This window comes from Pithys albifrons, chromosome 5 (genome assembly GCF_047495875.1).
Source record: "Pithys albifrons albifrons isolate INPA30051 chromosome 5, PitAlb_v1, whole genome shotgun sequence".
Lineage (NCBI taxonomy): Eukaryota > Metazoa > Chordata > Aves > Passeriformes > Thamnophilidae > Pithys > Pithys albifrons.
The window spans coordinates 41764124-41776836 of NC_092462.1; the positions used below are offsets into that span (position 1 = coordinate 41764124).

The 12713-nt window shown below is 41.1% G+C and overlaps 1 protein-coding gene and 1 long non-coding RNA gene across 4 annotated transcripts in view; one reads left to right on the forward strand and one right to left on the reverse strand.

Annotated features, from left to right (window-relative positions):
* Positions 1–2263: 2263 nt before the first annotated feature.
* On the reverse strand, positions 2264–8194 carry LOC139672377 (uncharacterized). The gene is made up of 3 exons (XR_011697920.1): positions 7803–8194; positions 6699–6876; positions 2264–6109 (listed from the first exon to the last, which is right to left on the reverse strand). It is a non-coding gene; the product is annotated as an uncharacterized lncRNA (long non-coding RNA).
* The window catches only part of WWC2 (WW and C2 domain containing 2), a 103203-nt gene continuing 98246 nt past the window's right edge, over positions 7757–12713 (forward strand). For all 3 annotated transcript variants that reach the window (XM_071556285.1, XM_071556286.1, XM_071556287.1), the window contains exon 1: positions 7757–7896. In XM_071556285.1, coding sequence (XP_071412386.1) covers positions 7766–7896 — 131 coding nt within the window. In that variant the 5' untranslated portion in view covers positions 7757–7765. The remainder of the gene's footprint in view (positions 7897–12713) is intronic.

Below are 12713 nucleotides of genomic sequence, written 5' to 3' on the forward strand. Positions count from 1 at the left end.
CACATTTATGTTTGGGGAAAAAAGGTACCAATGTTAAGTGAGCAGAGAGTTTCTGAACTGGTGTTTGAAAATGCCATTTTTCTTCTTTGTATCCAAAACCCCACTTCTACTTGTTTCAGATGCTGAAGGTGGCATATTGAGTTGTACAGTCATGTATTAATGCTTCCACAGAAGAACCAAGGTCTTTTGTGAGTGATGGTGTCCACAGTACCACAGACAGCTGCAGAGACTGCAGTTTTGAGGCAGTTTCTCGCTTGTTCTGATTGCCTAGTGAGACTGAAGAGAAAGCAGCACCAATTTCAAACATCCAGCTGCTTGCTTCCAAAGGCACCTCTGGCCAACAGTTTGAGAAGTCACTTTGCATGTAGCAGTTTCTTTGGTTTGGTATGTTTGAATTATGTGGCAAGCTTTTGTGCCCTTTAAAGATGTGGAGAAGTGGGCAAACATGAATCTCATGGAATCTGCAAAGAGAAAAACAATGTGCTCCGCCTGGGAGGGAATAAAACCTCATACACCACTACACGCTCCAGGCCCAGGTGATCCTTGGTGATATGAGGCCATTGAGGTAGGTGATCCTTGTTCTCTATTCAGCACTGGTGAGGCCACACCTGGCACACAGCGTCCAATTCTGGGCCTCCTTGTACAAGAGACCAGCAAAGGGCCACACAAGGATTATTAAAGGAACGGGAGCACCTCACATATGAGTAAAAGTTGAGAGAGGTGGGACTGCTGGGCCTAGAGAAGGCTCGGTTCTATCTCATGAATGTATATAAATACCTGAAGGGAGAGTGCAAAAATTAGAGAGTGAGGCTCTTTTCAGTGTGCTCAGTGACAGGACCATTGGGCACACAGACAATGAGGTTCCCTTTGAACACCAGGAAACCCCTTTTTCCTGTGCAGGTGACCAAGCAGTGGAGACGGTTGCCCTGAGAGGCTGAGGAATCTTCATTCTTGGAAATACTAAAAAAAAAATAAAAATGCCTGGACATCATCCTGGGCAATTGTCTCTAGGTGGTTCTGTGTAACCAAGGGGGTTGAACAAGATGACCTCCAGACAACACCATTCCAATCGCAATCATCCCGTGATTCTGTGATTTCTTCGGTATAAGCATCAACTATATATCCTTTTGCTTTATTTGTACACCTTTAGAGAACAGCTGATTATCAGCAACAGCTGTGACATTTCATACTCCAAAGATATTACGCATTATTTAAATTATTTAAATTTTGCAGATTTTGCCTGGATTCATTATGTATTTTTTAAATTATTGGTCAGTGTAATTTTTTTATGCTGTTTGAAGTTGTTCTTAGTGGATTTAATTTATGAACACACAAGTACAGCTAACTACAATTTATGCTGTTGTATTGTTTTTACACCAAGAAATTCAAAAGAGAGAACTGCTGAAATATTGTCATGTGTCTTATATGTGGACACAACCATTTCATAACACATGCTTGACCATATGGAATTAATAACTTTTATACACATTTTACCTGGTAATAAGATACCAAAGGAATTTTTGTATGAATTATAATCTTTTTCTTGTGATAAGAAAGCTTATCCAAAGTATTCCTGAGACCTCATATTGAAATAATAAAAATGACACAATTCAGTTCAATAACTTCAGCTCAGGAGCTGAAAAGCACCCGACACTCTAATCCCTATCCTATTTCATTTACGTATGTTTTACTCCATCATGTCACTTAACACAATTCTTCTTTTTTAAGTCCACTACAAAGTGGACATAATAGTCCCATGCTGTGTTCTTTAAATTGTTTCAATCCTGCAAAAAGTGAAAACATTGGGATTCTCAGTTTTGGACAACCATACTAGAATGAAAATTGCCATGGAATGATCCATACAATTCAGCAACATCTCTAGCAGTCTAGAAGTGATAAATCTTGGTATTGTTACATCAGTCCCTTTTTTGGTATAAATTTGCAGTTTCAGATTTTATTTTTGCAGCACGGTTTTTAGTTTCACTTAGCAATTAGATAGGATTGAGGTTACTTTGTTGTTGGCCAGGCCAAACATCAAAGTACTTTGTATTCATGCAAAGGAAAAGAGGGAAAGTAGAGATGAAAAGCAGGTAAAGGAAAAAAGAAGAATTTTTTTCATATTATAGTTTGGCAAGTTCATACTTCTTTGCATTGGAAATAAGACTTTTCATTTGTTAGAAGAAAGGTTCCCTGAGCCTCTCCATCACTCAGAGGATCTTTTTTTCTTTTGTAGTGCAGGTGTTAAATACCCTATTAGTCCAGTCTACTTAATTCACTGCACAGTGTTTCTGAAAGTATACAGATGATACACAGGAGAAATGTACTTCAGGATGTTGTTGCTAAAACGTTACTTTTTGCATTTCATCTGTTGCCCTCCTTAGATACCACATAGGAGACCTACACAAAGTGCTTTCTTCTGGCTGTGGTGGAAACACTCCTTGTACCAGTAGAGAGGGACTGTTAAAAGCATTAGCTCTGTATACCTGTGGACTTGAATATTACTTGATGGAGTATGTTAGGTACTTGAAGAAATTAATTGCTGTTCACCACCAAAGAGCTGTTATTGAGCTCCATTCTTCCCTCCCTGCCAATGAGCAGAAACTTGCTATGGCTGGCTTGCTTTTTCCTTACACATGGCCAAAAGAGAAGATCAAGCTCTTGGGAACCTTCTTGGCTACCAGGCATGCTTTGACATTTTTCAAAGGCATTATACAGCTGTGAGTAGACACTGTCATTCCACAGATATGATGAAACATAGGAAACTTATGTACAAGTATCAGAAATACACAAGAAACACAGTGAGGCTGTTTCTGTGGAAGATATAATACCAAGACTGCATCAAGAATGTTTTGGCAATATGAGTCAGAGGCTAAACTGAACCTCATCAGTTCCTAGGGGGTTTGGAACAGCCAAAATTCTCCATCTTCTTTTTTCTTGGGCCACAGAAATTTCAGCAGTATGAATCAGAATTAACAGAACTCAGTGATAAGTCAGTTTAATGAGTGGTTTGGGGTGAGTCTGAGAAGATTTTACCAGGAAAATGTTACATTTCCACAGTTAGGCTTGAGGTACAGCTCATACCACATCATTTGCATTCTAAACTTTCCACTTCTTACTCTAAACTTCTAATCTGACTAACAATTAGTTAAAATTATTCTGTGTGCTTACTTGGAGAATTACAGGATTTGAGTTATGTCTGCAAGTACTCAAAACATGTAATTGCTCATTACTTTCTCTATACATGCCTGAAAGGAAAAAATAGCCAAAACTCTGGAAAAAAAAAAGTAAAAAAAAAAAAAGCAAGCTAGTATATATTCATTTGAAGCAGAACCTGGTAAGGTCTTTTTCCCCTGATACTCTGGGAAGTCTTTGTAGAACAGCCTAAGCAGCAAGCTGTCTAACTGAATTTAAGTGGAGAGAGCAGGCTTTGAAATAACAAGAAAAGCTGAATAAGCATAAAATTATCTGGCTCCATTGATTCTGCAGAGCTTCATCATAAATTCAACCAGAAACAATATTATTCAAAGATCTTTGACTCTCAGATGTATACATGTATCAGAAGCTGACAACAGTGAAAGTAGCACTGCTCCACCTTTCCTCCCTCAAGCATGTATACTGTTTACAGGACATTAAAAACCTTTCTAAAACTAAAAAAATCTCAGTGCATCAGGGAGTCATATTTATTGATGTAGGGCTTTTTTCTTTGCAAACACAGCTCTCAGATGAAATTCACTGTTGTTAAACAAACAAATATTTATAATGCTGAAAATACTGATTATTTTTTAGAGTTCTATTGTAGCTACATGTGATGGAAGTCAGATGGTTTAAATGTTTAAAAAACCCCAATATAATCAACACCTATTTTCAAACATTTTCATCAGATGTTCCCAGAAATTAATTCTGTCATCATACTTCATAGTTCACTTTGCACTGAAATTCTGTGTGAAAGCAGTGGAGACTCAACTATGTGGATTTTCAGAGGGACAGGTGCAGGTCCTGCTTCAGAGCTGTGGACAGTGCAAGTTAGAGCTGTAACAGCTGTGAATTTAATCAGAGACAACACTCTAGTGGATCATCAAGTTAAGAGAGTCTCTCATTAGGGAAGGACAAGGTACAAAGATGTCTTCGTTGATCACAGGCAGTCCCAGCAACAGCTTTACTGTGAAAGAAGAAGCAAGCAGGGAGTATCAGAAGATGAACTACATTAGTAAAGACTGGAGTAGGGTATGTTATGTGACAGGATACAAGCATAGGGCTTTGAAGACCCCCTTTCTGGATAGAGCCACTTCCACACTTGTGTTCTGAATTTTCACATAGTCATTTTTTCTTCTGCTAGCTGACACAAAATTGTTATGAGTCTAATTTCCTTTAACTCAATCCTTTATGTACTACTTAAAACAGGAATTTCTTTGGGCTGGTTAAACACGCATATGCAAAGCAAAAGAGAGGAACAATTAGCTCCTATTTGTTGATTACAGCTTGTTATTTATCATACTTGCTGATAGATACTTAAGTCATGCCATAGTCACATTGTTCAGTGCTTTTGGGCACCTCCTTCATGTGCACCCTTCTGTGTTTTGAATAAAGCATACTCACATCTTCTGAACTACCCTGTCTTACGCAAATAAGACAAACAATCTGTGGTATGTGCTGTCAGCTGACAATGTCAGCACAACACGCTGGGCAGGTTGTCAATTGAGATGTACGAGGTATACTTGAAAAACTCCTTTTAGTTAGAACTTAGAGCATATTTCAGGCTAAAAAGAATCATTATGAATATCTGTTCTGCCTTCCTTTATTAGACATATGAAAAACTATTTAAGGGTAGTGGAAGAAATTCTTTCTATCAGTCCAAATCACGAAAGAACAAAAAAATCAAGAGGATAATTGGATTCCATTTTGTACAATAGCAATCCTTCAAAAAGCTGTATGTTCTCACTGGTAGTATTAAAGGTCTATTTACACAAATAATATCTATTGTTGTCTGACTTCAAATACTGTCATTTCTAAGTAGTCCAAAACTGGCAGTCTGGACTGTAGACTCAAATTATGGATGTAAACACAGTGAAGTACTCAAACAATGGAAATTAGAGGATTGAGAGAGCCTAACACCATGCAGCAGTTTAAGTGTAAGCACATCTGTACAGAGACACTCAAGCATATGCATAAAATGTAGACAATTATGCAATGATCTTAGTGTATTAATTTCCAAAAATTTAAGAACTTCAATTTCCATCTATTTGTGCAAGTTAAATTTTTTATATTTTTTCATAAGACGTTTTACCTTGGTAGAAATGGTTATAAATCAGATCCACATCCATGTGGATCTCATCTGAGCAATAATCAAAGATGTGGGTCTGGCTGCCTTGGTGGAACTAAGTATTACTTCAGGTGCCATAACTACCTCCAGAGAAAGCATGGGCATGAATGATGTTTCAGTTTTGTCTTGGTATTACACATTTTCTGGTCTGATGCTTTCCTTTGTGTAGATTATTTAGAGACTAGGAGTACAGGAATGCTGCTTTATAACAGGCCTGCTTTTTCAGGATGAAAAAGGCTGTATTGTTATAAAAGCTACTTTTTATTGCCAAGTGTAAGTAACTGGCAGTTGGTTTCAGGAAGAAAAGTATATCCTCTACAGCTTTTTATCAACTTACATAATGAAATGTCTTATTGATAACACAAACTGAACTTTAGAAGGGAAAAGGAAATCCAGTTTATCCTGTCACACAACTGCCACATGTACTTTCTCACTGTAAGATGTCACATATAGACAAGTTTGTAAAATTGAGTAGATTATTTAAAAGGACATAAATGTAAATGCTTAGTAAAAGCAATTTTTTTACAATGATGGAAAACAAGACTGGTCTTTATAAACCAATCAGCTCATTGAAACTTGACATTCTCAATGCATGAAAATAAATGCATCTGTCACTTTAATAGGCAATGATCCTGTTGCAGTCCAGTGGCTGAACTCTTATGGATATCCAGAAGTTAGGACAGCTCAGTTGGTTTCTCCACCATTAACTACCAGGACCTTTCTTCATGTATGAAGTTTCACTCCACATTACCGTAATAAAACAGATATCACAATAAAATCTTCAAGAGTCTGGAGGAGGGAGACATATGGGTCATTTGGAGACAGTATTACAGAATAAAGTAAGTAGAATGACTAAAATAATAAAGGTCTTAGCTGTACTAGATTGACAACTAGCTAAATTAAAATCCTATCTTGCTTGTACTTTTTTCTATTTAGGAGCAGATCCAACAGTAGGACTTAGATAGCTGTAAATTAGTTACTACAATGCCTGTCAGATATGCGGCCTCTGAAGCAGAATCCAAAAGCTTGTTATGCACTGACCAAGTCCAGTACTTAATAAGTGTAAATTGTCTCAGAAGAATTATTTGCAGAGCTGAATGTTAGACAGCTATCACAGAGTAGATAAACAGATTTTATTAAAAAAAAAAAAAAAGGACAGCTCTGAGTCTCAGACTTCCTCTCCCAGGAAAATTTTGTTACCTAAAACCAGTAACTTTACATGAAAAGAAATAAAACATTCTAGAGCAGAGGGACTTGGGTTACTTATGAATCCTAGCTGCTAAACTAAAGAGTCACATTCCCTCATGGATGCTCTACTTCTGGTGCCAGATCTTGGGAATCAGATACACATGCAAATTAATAGAGCTCATTAAGTTACCTTCTATCAGCTGAACCATGGTAAACAGGCTGGGGTACCCTTCTTCTGTGGCAAATGCGAGACAAATATACAGTAACTCACACCTGGTTTCTATACTTAATGCGATTTAGCCGCCTGCTTTTGAGGCCACGATGGTTCAGGGCACATGTGGTATTGCACGTATTCTCCACTGGTTCTTCTGTTAAAAGAAGAAACAAAACACAAAACCACAACCAACAAACATACGTACAAATCCAAAACTAAAGACACTAAGTTTAGGTACTTCGAAGTTAAAGAAGAGTTTAAAATTTAAAAAAAAAAGTGAACCCAAGTACTTTAAACGTGAAGGTCCTTTTTGGGAACCCTTGAGCCTTACTGGAGTTTTTAGCCAGAGTTCCTAAGGTGTAAAGCGAGGTTAGCGCGACCCGAAGGGCAGGGGAGGGAACTCGGCACGGAGGCAGTGGCCGAGCTGCTGTTCCCGGGCGCGTTCCCCAAGCCCTCGGGCAGGACATGCCCCGCGACAGTGGCTGCCCAGACGATGGGGGCCGCAGCAAGCTGTGACAAAGGCCGAGACGCCGCGGTGCCCGCGGGGCGGAGGCGGCTGCGGGGACGAGACCGGAGCGGCCGGCCCCTATCCCCTGCCCCCAGGCCGGCCGAGCCCCGGGCAGGGCTCGATGGAGCAGACGGGCCGGTCCCGCCGTCCCGCCCTGCCCGCCGCACTTTCCCGTGTCGGTCCCGCAGCCAGGCCTGCCCCGCCCGGCCCGGCGGGCAGCGCGGCCAGGGTTAACCCTGAGGAATGCGGCGAGAGGAATGTGCATGCAGATGAGATGGATGCTAATCTCATGCTAATGAGCGGCGGCCGCGGCCGCCCGGGGCTCAGCCGGGCTCCCCGCGCCCAGACGGCAGCTGGGCTCGGCCGGCAGCCCTGCCCCGGCCGCCCGGGCACGGCGCTCTGAGCCCCGGCACAGGCTCCGCTGCGCTCCCGCCAGCCCCGCTCCCGGCCCCTGCCCCTGCCCCTGCCCCGGGGCTTTCCCGCTCCCCCAGCTTGCTTTCTGTCCCTATGGAGCAGCTATCCCCGCCACCCGACCATGCCTGGGAAAGCGGGGAATAGGCAGCTCCCCTTACCCGATGGCTGGGAGGAGGCGAGAGATTACGACGGCAAAGTCTTCTACATCGATCACAACACGAAGCGGACCAGCTGGATAGACCCCCGGGACAGGTGGGTGTTCGGCAGGGCGGCGGCGAGGCCCGGGCGGGAGTGGGCTCGGAGCGGGGCAGCCCCGGGCCGGGGGGCAGGAGGAGCCCCTGCCTGCGAGCGGGCACGCCGTGCCCTCCTTCCCACGGCACGGGTACAGCCTGTTCCTAAGCCCGGTGCGTGAGATGGTGTAGGGGCGGAGGGGAGGAGGAGGGGGGCAAGCCCGTAGAGCTCGTCCCGGAGTGGCCGGGGCGTTTGAGGAGTTCCCGACAGGTACCAAAGTTTGCGAGTCCTTCCCAAACTGGAGGCGCTGGGTCCTCGCCCTCCCTCTCCGCCGGGCGCCGCGGAGCTCGGCCACCTCCCTCCTTCCCTCCCGGCTGGCGGAGCATCTCGGACGCCTCGCCCCGCTGTGCCCCCGGTCCCCGGCCCTGTGCCGGGCTGCCGGAGGCCTCGTGTGGTCACTAGGCCTCAGCGAGCCCAAAGCCGCACGCTGCCCGCAGCCCGATCCCGGAGCGTTTGCTGCCCTTCCCGGGGCTGAGCTCTGAAAACCTGTGGTTGTGCTTCCAAGCGAAGGACCCGGCGCGCCGGCTGCTCACCCTGGAGCTCCCAGGGCAGGGCTGCCAGCTAGGCGGGGATGCTGCTCTTGGGCTCGGTTTCAGTGCCGTTTGTAATAGCAGAAGTACGGGCGCACAAGACAGCTAGTGTAAAACATCTGTTTTGTCGAAAGTGGTGCCAGAAAGTAATTAAACCCCAAAATTTTGGGCGTATTACGAAAAACAGTGTTGCTATTGAAAACAGTGCAGTCTAATTATAAAAAAAGTTTTAAAAGGCATTATAAATTTATGGAACAAACAGCAGTGAATTATAAATGAAGGGCTTGGTTTATATTTCTCAGGTGAAGTTAGAAAAGGTAGTTGTCATGAAGCTTGCTGGCTGTAAGTGGCATAGGGACAAAAGTTTTGACAAGCGGCATGTGCAGTGTAAGGCCTTCTGCTCTGTCCTACTTGCTATAACAGCAAATTCCAGTAGTGACAAACTTAAATTCCTCTGTATTTCAAAACATGTTAATTACCTCGTAAATATTAGTGAGGTGATAAGACGTACAGGACAATGTTATTTATTACACTTGGCCTTCTCAGGTGATTATTTTTTGTAACTCAGGCAGTATGAAACTTCTGGATTTACAGTCTCTAGAAATAGTGGATATGAAGTTTTGTTTAGTTTTAGACCTTTAATTTGTGTTTTCAAAGTAGAATAGAAGATGGCATGATTGAGGTAAAGCAAAATTGTGACATTGGAGTGCACTTGTTATAACACTGCCTCATGAGTATACTCCTAATTTAATTTTTGTGCCACATTCTCTAGTCCTGAAAAGTTCAAGAGTATTTATATTTGATGGTAAAATTTGAGTCTTCACTCTCATTAATAGACTAGACAGCAAGTAAATAACGTTTGTGTGTTTGCCATCCTGTAGGGATAGGATAAATATTGTTTCATTAGTATCTTACAGGTGAAAGACAAATTAACTCCTGAGACTTTACTTCCTTGGCTCTCATTACAGCTTATAAAGACCTTTCAGAAGAGTAGTGTTTGAAATAATTGTTAACCTGTGTCAGTCATGCAAAACAAACAAAAAGAGGAATTTTGCTTGAGAGAATCCATGCTTTAGTACATGGCTCAACTGTGAAGCTGAACTGCCTGTACAGAAGAGAAACTGATAAACCCATTTAATTAAACTTGCAGTAATTGTAATTACAATATCCCTGTTTGGAATGTGTATTTATATTGGTGACCTGTTTTGGAAAAATGAATAATAAATGCATGAAAGCCCTGTGATGGCTTTGCTCTGTATTCTATTTTATCTTTCAGGTATTTAGAGAATATACATTTGGAAACCATACAGGACATAATTAGAACTTGCTGTCAGAAAATTTGAAAAGTGATTTTACAAGTTTATCAATAAAATAAAATATGGATTTGTGCTGTTTCAAAAACGTATCTTAAATTGTCAAAATGAAGGTAATGGATTCCACAGAAGGACTGAAAACATGTTCCCTTGCCTGATGATACTTTAGGACTTTTTTTCTCTAGGTATTTTCTCTGCTGGAGATGATAAAGTTTTCATGATGTACTTGTGGAATGTCAGTACCTGGGCTCCTAAAATCTTTCACTGGTAAACCAGGTGTAGAATAGATAAGTTTTTATGGACAATATTCCTTCTGATGTTGTTGCACTGCATTCCCTGGAGGGTTACTTAGAAAAGTCATCCTTCATGTTTTAAAATAATTTTTATCCTCTTTGAGTTAGAAGATACCAAAGACTAGTGCTGTGAGACATTAGCCATGTGTTTGTGGGCTGCCAGGTGTATTTGAGCACACTTAGGAACCTCTTTGTTACTGGTTTAAAATAATCATATCTAGAAATAAGTTGACAGTTGAAAATGCCGTATTTCAAATCTTTGTGGAAAATTCTCTGTTGTGATTGTAAGTTTTTTCTTAATATAGCGGTGCTTTTTCTCATTTTCTTTTCCAGGCTGTTTTGATAGTATATGTATTTGCTACTGTTTAGATGGTGCATGTCTGGTAATATAATTATAGCCTTGTGTACAGCTGTGAAAAACCTCTCATCAGCTTCAAGATCGGGGCTCAGTTTCCAGTTTTGCCCACTTCATTTATCTGAGTAATCCCATTGACAATAGAGAATCTCACACTTTCGAGGACAAGAGTGACTTGGCTTGTTGAGGTTTCGGACTGTTGTGGAAACTCAGGGGTTTTCAATGTTTTGCACTATTCAACAGTGACTTTTCTCTCCAAACCCTTAGAATACTGTGCTGAATTGTTTTGAAGACTGATGGCTCAAAAGAGAGGGCACTTTAAGATATAAAGTGTGAGAAAGAGAAACATAAAAGCAAGAATGTGAGAGTTGTAGTAACGTTTTCACTCACTTAATATATAGATGTGATTTCTTTGTTCATGACTCCTTCATGCTATAGCAAACTGAGAACTTGCTGGTCTTGACAATTCTTCTGAAACCGGTTTATTGTAAGAAGGGATATAGCCCCAAAATATCAATTGTATCCTGCTACTACTTGACAAAGTTATAAAAATACAACTATGGACTAAAGAGGATGAGCCATATGAAAAGGGGAGAAAGGGTTAGAGGAATTCATACTTTTGGGATTTTTAAGTTCCCTTGAAACTCTTGGTAAGGTATTGATGCGTTTTTCTTCTTCTGATAGACTATTAAGAGGTGCTTGGGATTGGACAGAAATTTGAAAAGGAAATTTTTTTCCATCATTCAGCACATTTTAAGTAGGCTTTATGTTTGTTGTGTTCCTTAGTGGAACCAGCAGAGTATAACACTAAGAAGGAATGGAATGAGAGATGGGAGTCTCAATACCCTGAGGTTTTCAGCAGTTGGATGATGCTTGGTATTGTTACCATGAATGCAGAGCTTCTCATGTCTTGGTTTCTTTGTAGTAGACAATCCCATGCCCACTGCTGATGACCACTGCCTCAAAACAGATGATTTTTTTTTATAGTTTGCCTAAAATGAGTTCTACATCACAAAGTCTCAAGCTGCAAGTGATCTTTATTTATATGGTTATCTGCACTCGTGTCCCACTTCTGTCAGTGGTAAGGACTGAACTGCTCTGAAAGCAAAGCTGTGCTTTCTTTCTGTCCTCATTTTGCTTTCCACTGAGGAGAAAGATCTGTTTAAAATCTATTTGTACATTTGAAATAGTTCATAGTATACTTTTGCTAGTGTGTCTGGAGTACTTGCTGACTATAGAATGCAGAAAGTTCTTGAGAAACATCAGATGTGCAGAAACGAGAACTTTAAGAGATTGTGAAAGAGTTTTCTGTGTGAATAGGGAATGCAGTTTCCATTGCTGCTTTCATCTTTTGGGGAGGTGAAAACACTGCAATTTTTAGCATGGGATTCAGTAACTTGTGCAAGATTTGTCTGAATTAGACCATTTAAACAGTTTGTCTTTTTCCCTTGGAAAAGAAGGGTACTTTGTTCCTTAACTTCTCACTGGAACTTGGTTTCTCTTGTCCTATGAACAGCAGAGATTGAATAGTGAATATACTGAGATTGAAGTTATTTGAGGAGTGGGACTTTCGTCCTGTCTCTTTCCTGGCACTCCTGTAGCTTAGGGGTGTGTGGTAGAAGACTTCCAGTCATAGCAGAGGTAGGAGGCATGTAAGACACTGAGCTGGTAAAGGTTAAAGGTTGCAAATAAGAAGCAAGGAGAAAAGGAATAGCATGGTGAGAGGCATCATCAGAGGTTGGAAAATACATTTGGATTGATTCTTTCTTCCACACAAGTAAACTGTGCTGTGACAGGTGAGTAAAGTAATAAGTGTTAATTATTACATTTTGAAAGGGGTGGATCTTAATTCTGTTTTAAGTGCAAACCTCAACATTTCTGATGTAAGGTACCTGATAAATCCCTTCTTTAGGCTACTACTTGCTAAGAATGAATTTAATGGCAAACCAGCACTGAAAGGTTTCTTGTCTCATTCTCTTTCTATTTTTCTTTCTCTTGTTTGTTGGTAACTGAGGAGGGAATGGGGCTTTTATATTTTTGATGGCATGGAGCTGCTAAATGATTGGTTCAACATACCTTATGACACTTGAACCTTAGTAAGAAATAGTTACCTGCCTCTTTTGAAAAATCAGTAGAGAATCATTTGATGACACTCTAAGGCGTGCAGCTTGCAATAATCCTATAGAGAGATGGGACAAGAATTTTTCTCCCCAAGCACTTTTTTCTTCCCTGTTTCATCCTGAAGTGTCGTTTGCTGGTTTTTTATTCCTAATTCCACATTATTTGT